The sequence below is a fragment of the Acipenser ruthenus genome, chromosome 36 (genome assembly GCF_902713425.1).
Source record: "Acipenser ruthenus chromosome 36, fAciRut3.2 maternal haplotype, whole genome shotgun sequence".
NCBI lineage: Eukaryota > Metazoa > Chordata > Actinopteri > Acipenseriformes > Acipenseridae > Acipenser > Acipenser ruthenus.
In genome coordinates, this window is record NC_081224.1 from 4,069,998 (window position 1) to 4,087,460 (window position 17,463).

General features: G+C 43.5%; 1 protein-coding gene across 1 annotated transcript; it reads right to left on the minus strand.

Annotated features, from left to right (window-relative positions):
* Positions 1-5,761: 5,761 nt before the first annotated feature.
* LOC117965590 (microfibril-associated glycoprotein 4-like) lies at positions 5,762-16,687 on the minus strand. The gene is made up of 5 exons (XM_034910422.2): positions 16,550-16,687; positions 13,280-13,468; positions 12,081-12,177; positions 9,008-9,190; positions 5,762-6,409 (listed from the first exon to the last, which is right to left on the minus strand). The coding sequence occupies exons 1-5, from the start codon at positions 16,553-16,555 to the stop codon at positions 6,141-6,143; spliced, it is 744 nt and encodes a 247-aa protein (XP_034766313.2). The 5' UTR covers positions 16,556-16,687; the 3' UTR covers positions 5,762-6,140.
* Positions 16,688-17,463: the final 776 nt, after the last annotated feature.

Sequence of the window (17,463 nt, forward strand, 5' to 3'; positions counted from 1 at the left end):
GCAGACTTTTGAATGTTTATTTAGGCAGGGCTGCCCAGTCAGGGTCCTGGAGAGCCATTCCACTGTCACATTGAACAGGTACAACAAGATCATTAACGACTTTCGGGTCTGGATGGAGGTTTCATTGGTTCAATTAAACAATTAAAGAAGGGAAAGAGAATAAACAGTGCTAACCCTAACGCTGCTTGAATAAGGAGATCCCCTCAAGCCCCCTCTGAAACCCTTTGTTAGAGTCCCTCTCCCCGCAGGTGTGATGATGTGTTTGTAACAGCGTGTCAGTGCTCTCAGCTGTTTGTAATGAATCTGCAGGGCAGGCACTATAGCGCTATCTGTCACAATGGCATTCCCACAAACACAGGGCTCAGATTAGATTCTGTTGAATTGCTGCCACCCGTTGCCATGCCGATTTCTAAAACAAAAGCAAAACATAATAAAGATTGAATTCCTGTTTTCGACAGACTGTGAAGTGCATCTACAGTAACTACAAGAAGGAAAAAAAGGCTGTTCACCAAGTTTTGAGCAAAACTGTCTTCCTGTACAGCGTTTTCATTTATAATGTATGTTTCTAAGTATTCTGTGTCTCCCTCTGATCAAGTTTCTCTCATGCTGTGTCAGGGTCTGCCATACAAACAGTGCAAGAGAAAGTACACTCTCAACATGATTAGAGGAGCCACAAAAAAACAGACAAAAAGCTGATCTGAAACTATTTAATCTGTTTCTATAGAACCTGTTGTCATTTAAACGTTCTGAATGCTTTGTCATTGACATTGTGAGTGTGAGATCCACGCTGTCAGTGCTGTTACAAGTGTAGCTGCTGCTGTAGGTTCTGTCATTGTGAGTGTGAGATCCACGCTGTCAGTGCTGTTACAGGTGTAGCTGCTGCTGTAGGTTCTGTCATTGACATTGTGGGTGTGAGATCCACGCTGTCAGTGCTGTTACAAGTGTAGCTGCTGCTGTAGGTTCTGTCATTGACATTGTGAGTGTGAGATCCACGCTGTCAGTGCTGTTACAAGTGTAGCTGCTGCTGTAGGTTCTGTCATTGTGAGTGTGAGATCCACGCTGTCAGTGCTGTTACAAGTGTAGCTGCTGCTGTAGGTTCTGTCATTGACATTGTGAGTGTGAGATCCACGCTGTCAGTGCTGTTACAAGTGTAGCTGCTGCTGTAGGTTCTGTCATTGACATTGTGAGTGTGAGATCCACGCTGTCAGTGCTGTTACAAGTGTAGCTGCTGCTGTAGGTTCTGTCATTGTGAGTGTGAGATCCACGCTGTCAGTGCTGTTACAAGTGTAGCTTCTGCTGTAGGTTCTGTCATTGACATTGTGAGTGTGAGATCCACGCTGTCAGTGCTGTTACAAGTGTAGCTGCTGCTGTAGGTTCTGTCCTTGACATTGTGAGTGTGAGAACCACACTGTCACGTGTAGCTGCTGCTAACAGGTTCTAATGGGGACATGACATAGCTAGTGTAGATATCCAAAGTGATGCTACTCTTAATGCAACACAACTGTAATTAATTAACCCGTTATTTTAAATAAGTCTCACCTGTTGTGAATTTCCATTTAGATGTGCAGCTTTGAAGCAGAATCTTTTTTCTCATTTTAAATCTTGAAATCTTGTACTACAGATTTACTTAGAGGTGCAGCTTTGAAGCACTTTTTTGCTTATTTATTTATTTTTTTTATCAATAGCCTGCACCATTGCGCAAGGCACCCTCTTTGAATGTATCACTTACTGGCTGTGCTACTGTAATGTTGTCACTGATTAGAGCTTGACAAAGAACATTGCATTCAGTAACGTTAACCCTTTCCTTGCTTGCTGCTCTGGTTTTTCTAAGCCACTGTGATTGACAGGAGCGGTTTTATATGTTCAAGGCACTGCTCCCTTCTCTTATACCCAGAACCTCCCTGGCTGTAGGGCTATAAGCTCAGTTTCACATTTCTCCCTCACAAGAGAACAGCGTGTGCCTTGGTATTGGAACTCTGGGTATAGACAGGGTGCAAAGAGCAATATTGTAATATACTGAAAAGGTGAGGCGTGCAGTCGCAGTTTACCCATTGGTGGACAATACTGTCATTTATATCCCCAAACAACACAAACACCATGCGATTGGTTGATCTGTGTTGCAGTTTGTTCACACTTCATCAGTGTACTGTTATGGGAGTACAATGCAGTTTGGGCAAGAGGTTCTGACTGCGCAAACGGTGCAAATGATTTCTGTTCTAATAAAACACAATGTATTCACTTATTATGAATCACAAAAGCAAAAAGTGTGCTCAGGAACAAATATTAAGTAAAAAAAAGTTTTTATTCAGTTTTTGCAATTGCGTGATATGTTTAGTGTTGAGAGGAGTTCTCTTTCCTATACTACTAGAGCGCTCTGCAGTGTTGAGTGGAGTTCTCTTTCCTATACTACTAGAGCGCTCTGCAGTGGAGAGGGGAGTTCTCTTTCCTATACTACTAGAGTGCTCTGCAGTGTTGAGTGGAGTTCTCTTTCCTATACTACTAGAGCGCTCTGCAGTGTTGAGAGGAGTTCTCTTTCCTATACTACTAGAGCGCTCTGCAGTGCAGAGTGGAGTTCTCTTTCCTATACTACTAGAGTGCTCTGCAGTGTTGAGAGGAGTTCTCTTTCCTATACTACTAGAGCGCTCTGCAGTGCTGAGTGGAGTTCTCTTTCCTATACTACTAGAGTTAACTATCATAAGCATGAGATGAAAGAGCTGGTTGCTTGTTTTCTTTACCCCTATAAAGTGTGCAATGGCAACAGTGATCTATTTGATATGGGCAAGTTAAACATTATTACTAAAACACGCCTATGAAATTGACTCTGTTCAGCTAAGCCGGTCTGACTCGAGCAGGCTTTTTGAAATCAATGTCTGCCTTTCTAACACTGCAGGGGTGCTTTTTTGAAAGAATGAAAGAAATTGGAAACACCCTGCAAATATCTGAAAGCTGTTTATGAGGTTAATGAATGAACAGGCAAATAAAACTCACAAGACAGGAGCTGATGCTGTTCAGCAGCACTGAATGCCAATATACTGAAAGCCAGGAACTACAGGTAGCCACCAGGGGTTTCAATCCACTCATTATTATTATTATTTCATCATTATTATTATTTATTTATTTATTTATTTATTTATTAGCAGATGCCCTTATCCAGGGCAACTTACAATTGTTACAAGATATGTAAATATGACTCATGATTAATCAGTCAGCCTCTTCAGTTATCTGCAAGCTAATTTATGGGCAGGGGTACCTCGAAAGGCCAGGACAAAGGCCAGACCAGACTGCACCCAGCTACCTCCAGACCCTCATCTCTCCCTACACCCCCACTCGACCTCTCCGCTCCGCCTGCACTAGAAGACTAGCTCTACCTCCGCTACGCTCCCCTGCCTCCAGAGCCCGCTCCTTCTCCACCCTTGCTCCGCAGTGGTGGAATGACCTTCCTACAGATGTCAGGACTGCCCAGTCCCTGACCACATTCCGGCGCCTCCTCAAAACTCACCTCTTCAAAGAGCACCTGTAGAACTCCTCTGTTTGTATCCTGGGACACTATCACCCTTCATGTAAATGTGCTTTATTTTGCTCTTATCTGCCCCCTATTTTACTGCATTTAATCCTGTACTTCAGAATACTGTAATCTGCCAAGTGTTTAACCTGTAGTACTTTGTATTTAATCACATCCTGATGTAACTATCACTATTTAATCATATCCTGATGTAACTATCACTATTATCTGCTGTATTATTGAATTGTGGTTTGTCACACTTGTACTTTGCTTGAACAAAAGTTATTGTATTTCTTGCTCTTATTGTATTACTTGTATTGTAACACTTGAAATGTATTTGCTTACGATTAAGATTGTAAGTAATAATAATAATAATAATAATAATAATAATAATAATAATAGTGTTGCTCCCCCTTTTAAACGCTGTATCTGGAGCCATGGCTGCAATAACGAGAACAAGTGGAATGGCATTACAGGGTAAATGGGAGCCTCGACCACACCGCTGCATAGCCATGTATGAAGAGCTCCCCTTGTATCGGAGCACTGGAGCCATTTAGTATGGAGAAGAGTCCATGCAAATGCAAGCACATTCTCAGTGCTACAAGCACTGCCCAAGGCATTCGCTGGTTTAGTTAGGGGTGTCTTATAAGGCACTGACTCAGAGTCTTTGGAGCAAAACTATTTTGAAAAGAAAGGCAATTAATGTTTGGATTTGGAACCTGGCAGTGGTGAGCGATTACTCAGCACCCCGGAGTTTGGAACGCTCCCCGGGGTCATTCGGTGACACAGTCATTATTTATCATCATTATCATTATTAATAATATAAACAGATGATAAGGGTTAAGAGGCTGCCATTGTGTAGCTTCAGTGATTAATTCACTGATTGCTGTGTTTTATTAACCCTGTATGTGCAGTAGCTGTGTGAGTATTGGCTTGGCCATTCTAACCCTAACAAAAGTTTACCATGGCATTTTTGCAGTTTTACCATGATTTTCCCATGGTTTGCTGTGCATTTACCATAGTTTACCATGGTTTGCCATGTTTATTGATAGGCTTTACCATACCTCACTATTCTTTACCATGCTTACCTTTTCTTTACCATTCTTTCACTGTGCTTTATTACGCTTTGCTGTGCTTTTACTATACATACTTTTATAAGGGGTTTAACAATGTAACTGCATGAAGGCGTTAGCCAGAACACTGTGTTTGTTACCTAGACTCCAGTAGTTGTACCTGTGTACAGGTTATGTGGGTTTTGCTTTATTGTAAGTTGCCCTGGATAAGGGTGTCTGCTAATAAATAATAATAATAATAATAATAATAATAATAATAATAATAATAATAATAATAGTTCCCTAATTTCCTCTCACAGCTAAATATCTGTTTACTAGTAGGGCATTTTTTATTATTATTATTATTATTATTTATTTCTTAGCAGACGCACTTATCCAGGGCGACTTACAATTGTTACAAGATATCACATTATTTTTTTTTTTTTTACATACAATTACCCATTTATACAGTTGTTTTTTTAATGTTGCACTCTCAGGTATTAAATACATCTGAATGCCCCTAAGGTAGGGATTAAGAAGTCCCCTGCCCTTTGTCTATCCTGGAAGGCATGCAATGCATTGATTCTGTGTTATTTTAATGTTTTGAAACTGTACAGACCTGTGCAGAATTTGTAACCTGTGGGAAGACGTGGGCAAACTGGCCTATTTCATGGGGCAAGGGGGCCCTCTGCTGGCAATGTAGGGTACTACAACGTCAATATCAAATTTCATTTAGAATAACAATTTCAGTCTTAGGAGAACCTAAAAATCACAGTTTGCAGAAAAACTAATTCAGTGGATATTAAAATGTATCCTCATTGTTCTTCTTATTGTTGTTGTTGTTGTTGCTGTTATAATAATAATAATAATAATAATAATAATAATAATAATAATAATAATAATAATCATCATCATCATCATCATCATCATCAGCACGGGAGGTGGGAGTGTTTGTAACACTGGATGGTCTAAGATTACTGCTGATTGGGGTCTGTGAAGTCACATGACAGAGCCCCTGCTGTGCAAGGCTGCAGAGCTGACCAGCATTCTGATGGCCTTCTGGAATGAGGAAATCAAAGACACCAAAGCAGCCCACAGCCAGCAGTGAATGTATCTGAAACACATCATCTCAGAGGGGTTGGGGGATGGCCAGGGGACATCACGTGACCCCCTCTTAAAATTAAAATAAATACCACAATTACCTGAATGCATGTCATAGATTTAATTCTGTACTGACAATAGAAAGTTTTTTTTTTTTTTTTTTATAAGCTTCACAATATATAGAATAGGTATATAGAGAAACCAATACATGTCAAGGTCAGTCTGTCTCAGTCTAGCCCTTATAAAAGTTTACCATGGTGATCTTGTAGTGCAGTTTCCCCCCATGCTTTTCCTATGGTTATACAATGCATTTACCACAGCTTACCATGGTTTGCCATGTTTTTTAAATTGCTTCACCATACCTCTCTGTGCTTCTTTACAATGCCTACCAATGCTTCCCTGTCCTTTCACTGTGCTTTATCACTCGCTGCTGTGCTTTTACTGTGGTAAACTTTCACAAGGGGTGGGTCAGGTGCCCATGGGAGCTACTCTTTGAGGGGCTTCTTCTTCAGCACCCGTATTTTCATTTCCGCCCCCTTGAGGGAGTAGTCGAGCCCCCTCCAGGTTACCCAGTGGATCCCCTTGCCGTGCAGGGTGCTGTTCCCTTGGTAGTAGACCCCGTTGAGGTTGGCACTGTGGCAGTCGTGGTACCAGAACGCCCCGCGGAACTCCATGGCGCAGTTAAAGCTGGCGCCATCCTGGTCTCGATCGAAGGTGCTGAACTTGCGGCCGCTGTGACTGCTCAAGGAATCCCCTGCAGGAGAAACAGAGACCAGCGTGAACATGCTGAGCAATTTATTAAGATTCCTGCTCCTATTAAAGACATCGAACATGCAGCTCTGTAAAACAATTGGTTGTTGACAGTTTTGTAACGTTACTGATATCTTCTTGTCTTTTTCACATAGTTCAATTTCCCTATCGCAAAATACTAATAAACCTGATGAGCCTGTACCGATAAGCCATAGCTTATAAGCCTCTGTGTTTTGTATCAAACCATATGTTTCGGTAGGGCGTCTCCAGAACACCGTGTTATATTATAATATATTAGAAAAAGGTACCAGATCTTAGAATTAAGATAGCATTTTGTTTCTAAACCTAATGTACTGTCCTTCATTTACTGCTTGTGGGTTTCATGTCTTATTGTTGGTGTCGGGAGCTGCATGCTGACCTTTGCCTCGCCATGTTTAAACATAATCTTCAGGTTTGGGGGATCCCGAGTGGCGCATCCAGTAAAGGCGCTCCTCGCAGGATGTGCCCTATAGCCTGGAGATCGCAGGTTTGAATCCAGGCTATGTCCGGGCTGACCGTGACCGGGAGTTCCTAGGGGGCGGCGCACAATTGGCTGAGCGCTGCCCGGGTAGGGAGGGCTTAGGTCGGCAGGGGAATCCACGGCTCACCGCGCATCAGCGACCCCTGTGGCCGATAGGGCGCCTGTGGCTCTGCAGCGGAGCCGCCAGATCTGTGTTGTCCTCCGGCACTATAGGTCTGGTAGCATTACTGTGGATCTGCAGTGCGAAAAATGACGGCTTGGAAGGAGCACGTTTCGGAGGACGCGTGTTTCAGCCTCCGTTTCCAGAGTCGGCGGGGGGGTTGCGAGCGGTGAGCCGGGGATACAGATAATAATTGGGCATGCTAAATTGGGGTGAAAACCGGGGTAAAAATAATTGGCGACGACTAAATTAAAAAAAAAAAATAAATAATAAAAAAAATAATCTTCAGGTTTGAACAATACCAGCGGCGGGTCGACTACTCTGATACACAGGAACGACAAGCGGTAGTTTTTTGCCGTTTTGGATTGTGAAAAAATAGTGCTTTTGTTAGACGTTGCAATCTAGAATATATCAGGGTTTTTTTTATGAATATCCTATGTGGCTCGTTGAGGCCATCTAAAAAAAATTAAAAACCGTTTGTTATGTTAAGATCACGAGATCGTTTCTCTTGTGATGTCGAGAAAGGTATTGCGCTATCTCGAGACCACGAAATCATTTATCTCTGGATCTCGAGAAGACGGAAGTCGTTACTTCCGTTTTCCAATGATGCATAAATGATGTCAGGAAAGCAGAAGTCATCACTTCCGTCTTCTCGAGATCCAGAGATAAATGATTTCGTGGTCTCGAGATAGCGCAATACTTTTCTCGACATCACAAGAGAAATGATCTAACGAAGATTTATTTTTTTCCGATAGCCTCAACGAGCCGCTGTATATGTATTTAGATTTCTTCTTTGCAACATTTTATTATTATTATTATTATTATTATTATTATTATTATTATTATTATTATTATTATTATTATTATTATTAATTTGCAAACTGTATGTATACTGGTAGTCGTCGCCTGTACCGGCTCTGGGATCCAGTGTGATCTGGCACACATGAATCCCCGCTTAGGCACGCTCCTTTTCCATGTTTATTTTCCCGGTCTGGGATCACTAAACTTGCAAAGGTTTTCAAGAATAAATGAAATTATTATTTTGAGATTACACTTTTATTTCAAACAAACATCTCACGAAGTAAAAGTATATGCAGAGTATAATCGCCACTAAACACTGTGTGCTGTACAAGCGCCTTCTTACCCACTGTGTGTGCACGTTTCTTTTGTCAATGTTTAAATTCCAGAAATAATATTTAAATTCCAGAAACATGTCAGGAAAGTTTTTTAAACAGCAAGAAAAAATGAAACTAAAATAACAAAGCAATCAGCACTGCAGGTGCCCGCTGTGACTGTGCCACATGTGCATCAGCACTGCAGGTGCCCGCTGTGACTGTGCCACATGTGCATCAGCACTGCAGGTGCGCGCTGTGACTGTGCCACATGTGCATCAGCACTGCAGGTGCCCGCTGTGACTGTGCCACATGTGCATCAGCACTGCAGGTGCCCGCTGTGACTGTGCCACATGTGCATCAGCACTGCAGGTGCCCGCTGTGACTGTGCCACATGTGCATCAGCACTGCAGGTGCCCGCTGTGACTGTGCCACATGTGCATCAGCACTGCAGGTGCGCGCTGTGACTGTGCCACATGTGCATCAGCACTGCAGGTGCCCGCTGTGACTGTGCCACATGTGCATCAGCACTGCAGGTGCCCGCTGTGACTGTGCCACATGTGCATCAGCACTGCAGGTGCCCGCTGTGACTGTGCCACATGTGCATCAGCACTGCAGGTGCCCGCTGTGACTGTGCCACATGTGCATCAGCACTGCAGGTGCCCGCTGTGACTGTGCCACATGTGCATCAGCACTGCAGGTGCGCTCTGTGACTGTACCACATGTGCATCAGCACTGCAGGTGCCCGCTGTGACTGTGCCACTGTCCACAGTGCTATGACTTTCTTTTATTTCATTCAGGTGCACCCACCAGCTCCCCCATTTCCAAACCCGTACACAGACAGCGTGTAGCCGTCTGTCTCCCCGCTGATGGCGTACGCAGACAGGGCGAAGGAGGAGTAGAAGGCGTAGGCTCTCTTTCCCTCGAAGTCCTGCAGATCCACCCTCAGTTGGTAGTCTCGGTTCATAGTCAGGAGGTGGATGTTCTGCAGGCCTGCCAACAGGTGGGAGGAGGTGTGTTAATACATCAGTGTGCACAGTTTACAACACCCCATTGCTTCTGATGCTTTCATTTGTAGAGCATGTGAAATCAAACCACTCAAACTGAAAATTGTAAAAATAGGCAAATTAGTGATTGTCTAATTTAACTGATGACTTAATAGGCCACACATGCAATTAATTTAAAATAGTAAGAGAAAATTAACACAGTCACAAATGGTAAAATGCATGATACTTTTCAGAAGTTGTTTAAGATGCCTAATTAAAGCACAAAGTGATCTAACATTTTCACACACGAGTGCCTGTTGTTTCTGCATCACTGATTACTGACTGAAAATTAAATTCTCACACCCTGAGGTTTTCATCTAGGTTGGTATATAAAATATATAAATGACAAATCTTGTGGTGTTCTAATAAATTTGCACACTAGAAACAATATTGGAAGAGACAGACCAAGATCCCTGCAAAACAAATTCAGAGAGCTAGGAAAGAAATTAAAAGACAAGACCAAAACTGTGGTGTTTTCAGGGATACTGCCGGCACCTTGCAAAGGACCATATGGACAGCTGGAAATACAAAATCAAAATGCATGGCTGAAATCGTGGTGCACACAGGAAGGCTTCACCTTTCTTGAACATTGGAGCACATTCTACAACAAGGACTATCTATATAGGTGGGATGGATTGCACTTAAACAGAAAAGGAACCAATCTACTCAGAGAAAGGATCCTTGAGGAGGTCCAGAAGCATTTAAACTAGAAAGGAAGGGGGGAGAAAACAAAAAAAACAGAAGGGAGACCACATCAAAATAAGGGCAATAACTCGGGTAAGCCAGCTATTAAATGTATTTATCTAAATGCTAGAAGTCTCAAAACCAAAATGTTAGTACTTGAAGCTACTGCACTAACAAGTAACTACGATGTGATAGGTGTTACAGAAACTTGGTTATCAGAGAGTGATGGAGACGAATATAATATTAGTGGGTATACACTGTATAGGAAAGACAGGCAGGACAGAAGAGGCGGAGGGGTAGCGCTATACATAAGAAATAGTCTTGAAGCCCAGGTGTTAAATCAGGACAAAGAAAACAATGCAGAATCAATATGGGTCAGAATAATGGACAAAAATTCAAAGGGCATAATAATAGGGGCATGCTATAGACCGCCAAATTCTATAGTACGAACTGTTATACAATGACATTAGAAATGTGTGTAGCAAAGGAGAAGCCATAATAATGGGGGATTTCAACTTCCCCCATTTAAATGGGAAAACCTGGTGGGGAGCAAGACAGCCGATATTGAAATGGTAGAAATGATAAATAACTGCTTCCTAACACAATTTGTCAAGGCACTGACTAGAGGGGAGGCATGCCTTGATTTAGTGTTTTCCAGTAACAAAGACATAATAACTAAAACAGAGGTCAGAGAACCATTGGCAAACTCAGATCACAACATGGTCTCATTTGAAGTGCTTTTTAACCCCCCAAAAGTAACGACTAAAGCTAAGGTTTACAATTTTAGAAAAGCAAACTATGAAGGAATGAAACAGAGACTAACAGAAGTAGACTGGAGTAAGACAGGGGTTGTACCGACAGACTGGAAAATTGCAAACGTAATACCGATCCACAAAAAGGGAAGCAAAACCGAACCAGGTAACTACAGACCAATAAGCCTGACTTATGTAAACTTATGGAAACTATAATAAGATCCAAAATGGAAAATTACCTATATGGTAACAGTATCCTGTGAGACAGTCAGCATGGTTTTAGGAAAGGGAGATCGTGTCTAAATAACATGCTTGATTTTTTGAGGATGCAACATCGACAATGGATAATTGAAAAGCATATAACATGGTTTATTTAGATTTCCAGAAAGCTTTTGACAAAGTCCTGCATAAAAAATTAATTCTCAAACTGAATGCAGTAGGAATTCAAGGAAATGCATGCACATGGATTAGGGAGTGGTTAACATGTAGAAAACAAAAAGTACTGATTAGAGGAGAAACCTCAAAATGGAGCGAGGTAACCAGTGGAGTACCACAGGGTATTAGGTCCTCTGCTATTCCTAATCTACATTAATAACTTAGATTCTGGTATAGTAAGCAAACTTGTTAAATTTGCAGACGACACAAAAATAGGAGGAGTGGCAAACACCATTGCAGCTGCAAAGGTCAAAATGCTTGGATATATTGTGAAAAGTGTTGAATTTAAATCAAGGGAAGTAATGTTAAAACTTTACAATGCATTAGTAAGACCGCATCTAGAATATTGTGTTCAGTTCTGGTCACCTCGTTACAAAAAGGATATTGCTGCTCTAGAAAGAGTGCAAAGAAGAGCGACCAGAATTATCCCAGGTTTAAAAGGCATGTCGTATGCAGACAGGCTAAAAGAATTAAATCTATTCAGTCTTGAACAAAGACGACTACGCGGTGATCTGATTCAACCATTCAAAATCCTAAAAGGTATAGACAATGTCGACCCATGGGACTTTTTTGACCTGAAAAAAGAAACAAGGACCAGGGGTCACAAACAGAGATTAGATAAAAGGGCATTCAGAACTGAAAATAGGAGGCACTTTTTTTACACAGAGAATTGTGGGAGTCTGGAACCAACTCCCCAGTAATGTTGTTGAAGCTGACACCCTGGGATCCTTCAAGAAGCTGCTTGATGAGATTCTGGGATCAATAAGCTACTAACAACCAAACGAGCAAGATGGGCTGAATGGCCTCCTCTCGTTAGTAAACTTTCTTATGTTCTTATACAGTTCAAATGTTTAATTAGAAGTTGACCACTTTCAGTGGGTATTTCATCCCACTTCTCCATTCCTGTCCATGGTGGTAAATAAACTAACACAGTGATTTTCCGATCTCGCCTCCAGAATCTCCTACCTAGCCAGTATTCCCCAGTCGCGTTCCCGAATCCCAGCTTGTAATCGTTCCAGCCTCGGTAGAAATTCACAGACCCGTCCTGCCTCCTCTGGAAAACCTGGAGGGCATTACCAAGGTGTTAGAAACACTTTTAATGAAACCAAGCAAACAGCTTGATGTCATTAAACTGCATCAACTTGTTCAGTTTACTAAAAAAAATGGAAAATAGTTGCACTCAGCAATGCACTCAGTTACAGCTTCACTAGTTTTCTGCTCATATCACACGTTTAAAAACACAACATCGATATGCTGCTGCATTCAGCTGCACCAGCTCTGCAAACCTCAACTGGGATACTTCATAGAGCCATACTGTGGAGCTTAAAGAGCCATGTATACACCCGGGGATCCTTCAAGAAGCTGCTCGATGAGATTCTGGGATCAATAAGCTACTAACAACCAAACGAGCAAGATGGGCTGAATGGCCTCCTCTCGTTTGGAAACGTTCTTATGTTTAAAACTTTTTGAAGGTTTAACAAGTGAGGCTTTTTTGCATACCATCATTCTTGCAAGACTATCACACTGAAGTCTTCGTTGTTAAAAGTTTGTTCTTTCACTTCAACTAGAGTGAATGTCTTTTCTCCTGCTGCCACACTACGACCTCACTTCCTGTGGTGGCAGGAGAAAGGAGATACACTCTAGTCAAAGAGCAATATAAGATGCGTTTGCTAGGTGAGGGAATGGTCAAAGAGCAATATAAGATGCGTTTGCTAGGTGAGGGAATGGTCAAAGAGCAATTTAAAATGAGTTTGCTAGGTGAGGGAATGGTCAAAGAGTAATATAAGATGAGTTTGCTAGGTGAGGGAATGGTCAAAGAGCAATATAAGATGAGTTTGCTAGGTGAGGGAATGGTCAAAGAGCAATATAAGATGAGTTTGCTTGGTAAGGGAATGGTCAAAGAGCAATATAAAATGAGTTTGCTAGGTGAGGGAATGGTCAAAGAGCAATATAAAATGAGTTTGCTAGGTGAGGGAATGGTCAAAGAACAATATAAAATGAGTTTGCTAGGTGAGGGAATGGTCAAAGAGCAATATAAGATGAGTTTGCTAGGTGAGGAAATGGTCAAAGAGCAATATAAGATGTATTTGCTTGGTAAGGGAATGGTTTGGTCCAACTTTGCCGATCATGTTTTGCCACATGTATCCGATGGTTTGATGACTCACCGTCCACACTCCCCCATCGGTGTACATATCGCAGTACACGTAGAGGGGGAAGCCGGGCCCCCCCGCTGGGTAGATCTTGTAGACTCCGCTGTAGAAATTCCCTGCCGTGTAGACATCCTCACAGTCCAGGGGGAAGGAGGACAAGCACCAGCCTGCCAGGCAGCACCAGAGAATCACAAACAGACAGCCCTGCCAATCAGAAGCACACAGAGGGGCGGTACATTCAAAGGCTCTGTGATTCACTCCTGTGTTTTTGAAGGAGAAATTTGTGAGCGCTTTACTTTGCGTGGTATTTAGTTGACATGCAGTTACTAGCTGATTGAAGTACCACCATTAGGCTGCCACTGCAGTTTTGCCCTTGTATTCCATATGTTGGGCATATTTACAATACCTTAGCGACTATGGTGTTCTTTTAGTTGTTGTAACTTTACTAGATTGCTGCACTTCAATGTCAGGTTCATTAAGAAAGCAGCATCTCTTATTTGCTCATTTACAAAAAACGTAAATAATACCTTAAATTTAAAAGATTAGTCTGTGCATTGTCAGAGGCTGGAGAGGGGTATTGCTGCAGAACGAAGGCTCCCACAGCGTAGCTCTCGCAGGGTAGCTCACACACGTTAGTGCTGCGTGCGCAACTCGTAACAGACATCATCATTATATGTTACAGCCCGATCACATGAGAAGGGTGATGAATTTTCGTACTAAAACTGAGTTTATTTCGTAACAGTAACCTAACTCTAAACCTAAGGTTTGTGGGGTATTGGCCGTGGATCGCCAATTAATTGTCACAGGGTAATCACTATGTTCAGTGTTCTCCCCCTCCCATACCTTGTTTATGGTCACATGGTATTTCATTCACTTTCTCTTATTGTATTATTACTTGTACTGTAACACTTGAAATGTATTTGCTTACGATTGTAAGTCGCCCTGGATAAGGTAGTGGTGTTGAGGGTGAATGAAGCACAATGTAAATTACGAGTTGCGCACACAGCACTACCCTGTGTGAGCTACCCTGCGAGAGCTACCCTGTGTGAGCTACCCTGTGTGAGCTACCCTGTGTGAGTTCACACAGGTGAGCTCATACAGCGTAGCTAACACAGCGTAGCTCACACAGGGGAGCTCACACAAGGAAGCTCACACAGGGGAGCTCACACAGCGTAGCTCACACAGGGGAGCTCACACAGCGTAGCTCACACAGGGTAGCTCACACAGGGGAGCTCACACAGCGTAGCTCACACAGGGTAGCTCACACAGGGGAGCTCACACAAGGAAGCTCACACAGGGGAGTTCACACAGGGGAGCTCACACAGGGAGCTCACACAGCGTAGTTCACACGGGAGCTCACACAGGGAAGCTCACACAGCGTAGCTCACACAGCGTAGCTCACACAGCGTAGCTCACACAGGGTAGCTCACACAGGGGAGCTCACACAGGGGAGCTCACACAGGGGAGCTCACACAGGGAGCTCACACAGCGTAGTTCACACGGGAGCTCACACAGGGAAGCTCACACAGCGTAGCTCACACAGGGGAGCTCACACAGGGGAGCTCACACAGGGGAGCTCACACAGGGGAGCTCACACAGGGAGCTCACACAGCGTAGCTCACACAGGGTAGCTCACACAGGGAGCTCACACAGGGTAGCTCACACAGGGTAGCTCACACAGGGGAGCTCACACAGCGTAGCTCACACAGGGGAGCTCACACAGCGGAACTCACACAGGGGAGCTCACACAGCGTAGCTCACACAGCGTAGCTCACACAGGGGAGCTCACACAGCGTAGCTCACACAGGGGAGCTCACACAGGGGAGCTCACACAGGGGAGCTCACACAGGGGAGCTCACACAGCGTAGCTCACACAGGGGAGCTCACACAGCGTAGCTCACACAGGGGAGCTCACACAGGGGAGCTCACACAGGGGAGCTCACACAGGGGAGCTCACACAGCGTAGCTCACACAGGGGAGCTCACACAGCGTAGCTCACACAGGGGAGCTCACACAGGGGAGCTCACACAGGGGAGCTCACACAGGGGAGCTCACACAGGGGAACTCACACAGGGGAGCTCACACAGCGTAGCTCACACAGGGTAGCTCACACAGGGGAGCTCACACAGGGGAGCTCACACTGGGAAGCTCACACAGGGGAGCTCACACAGCGTAGCTCACACAGGGAGCTCACACTGGGAAGCTCACACAGGGGAGCTCACACAGCGTAGCTCACACAGGGGAGCTCACACAGCGTAGTTCACACAGCGTAGCTCACACAGGGGAGCTCACACAGGGGAGCTCACACAGGGTAGCTCACACAGCGTAGCTCACACAGCGTAGCTCACACAGGGGAGCTCACACAGCGTAGCTCACACAGGGAAGCTCACACAGCGTAGCTCACACAGCGTAGCTCACACAGGGGAGCTCACACAGGGGAGCTCACACAGGGAGCTCACACAGCGTAGCTCACACAGCGTAGCTCACACAGGGGAGCTCACACAGCGTAGCTCACACAGCGTAGTTCACACAGGGGAGCTCACACAGCGTAGCTCACACTGGGAAGCTCACACAGGGAGCTCACACAGGGGAGCTCACACAGCGTAGCTCACACAGCTCGTAATTTACATTGTGTATCATTCACCCTTAACACCACTACCATGTGGCCATAAACAGGGTATGGGAGGGGGAGAACACTGAACATAGTGATTGCCATGTGAGAATTAATTGGCGATCCACGGCCAATACCCCACAAACCTTAGGTTATTGTTATGAAATAAAGTTAGTACCTAAATTCATCACCCTTATCATGTGATCGGGCTGTAACATATAACGATGACATCTATTATGCGTTGCGCACGCAGCACTACCTGTGTGAGCCTTCGTTCTGTAGCAATACCCCTCTCTGGCTCTCTGAAAATATACTGAGTGTTTCTAGCAACAGAACGAACATAGGAAAAATAAATTTAAAAAACTACTTGTCCGACATGCAAAGTATACCGGCAAAACTTGTTGTCCCTCACACAAATTTTGTTGCCCGGTGTGTCGGGCATACGAATTGAACACCCCTGCTGATGCATAGTATAACCATGGGAAATCCGTGCAAAATTACTGTGTGAACTTTTACAAGGGGACTGAAGGGGTTATAGGACCCCTATAGATTACTTGTTGGTTTGCATATTAAACCCATTATAAAGGACCAGCCGCTGTTCTGTAATAAGAAAGTCCTCAACCTACAACATGTCATTGGTATGAGCAGCGTGTTTTCAAGACAGATTCTCCTACCTTCATGGTCTCGCTGGTTCAGTGGTGAGGATTTGAAGAGATCGTCTTGCTGGTTCAGTGGTGAGGATTTGCAGAGATGTTCTTCAGTTCAGGGAGGGTGTGCGTGATCACTGCTTTTATATTAAACCCCCAATCAGTCCAGACTTTGTTTAAACTAGATAAGCACGGGTTTCGAGGCATCTGTTAATGACAGGTGAAGGGAGCAGGTGACGCTCCTGCAGGTGAAAGATTACAGCAGCCTTGGGTTCTGCGGACGGATGATTTTGTGCTTCAAAGCAAAAACAGAAGCATACAACTCATACAAATTCCTTATTTATCTCCAGTTTCTGAAAAAAATATGTTTTTGTATTGCTCTTATAAATAAAATAGCAAAAAATAAGTAAATGAATATAAGAAAAAGAAAAAAAAACCGCTCTAGTAGTATAGGAAAGAGAACTCCACTCAACACTGCAGAGTGCTCTAGTAGTATAGGAAAGAGAACTCCTCTCAACACTGCAGAGTGCTCTAGTAGTATAGGAAAGAGAACTCCACTCAACACTGCAGAGTGCTCTAGTAGTATAGGAAAGAGAACTCCACTCAACACTGCAGAGTGCTCTAGTAGTATAGGAAAGAGAACTCCTCTCAACACTGGAATCTTGAGTGGACAAGAAATAACACTGTCTTTCGATTTATTTATTTATTTATTTAAATACATTAAAATATGTTGTAGTGCGTTTTCACTTGGTGTGTTTTGTTTATTGGTTTAACCAATAATAATCACAACAATAAATAAAAAGCACATGTAGACCCGGGGCCGACTAACAAGCTGTCTGGGATGGTATTGCATTTCATATTTTATGTTTTCATGTTTTCAATATCTCCAAATAGATATTGAAATTCAAGGAGGGATGGTGAAGCCAGGCTGTACAATTCCA

Coding starts and splice junctions, on each gene's coding strand:
- LOC117965590 (XM_034910422.2), bottom strand. Junction 12,178..13,279: donor CCGATGGGGGAGTGTGGACG/GTGAGTCATCAA, acceptor AATGCCCTCCAG/GTTTTCCAGAGGAGGCAGGA. Junction 9,191..12,080: donor GACTGGGGAATACTGGCTAG/GTAGGAGATTCT, acceptor ACCTGTTGGCAG/GCCTGCAGAACATCCACCTC.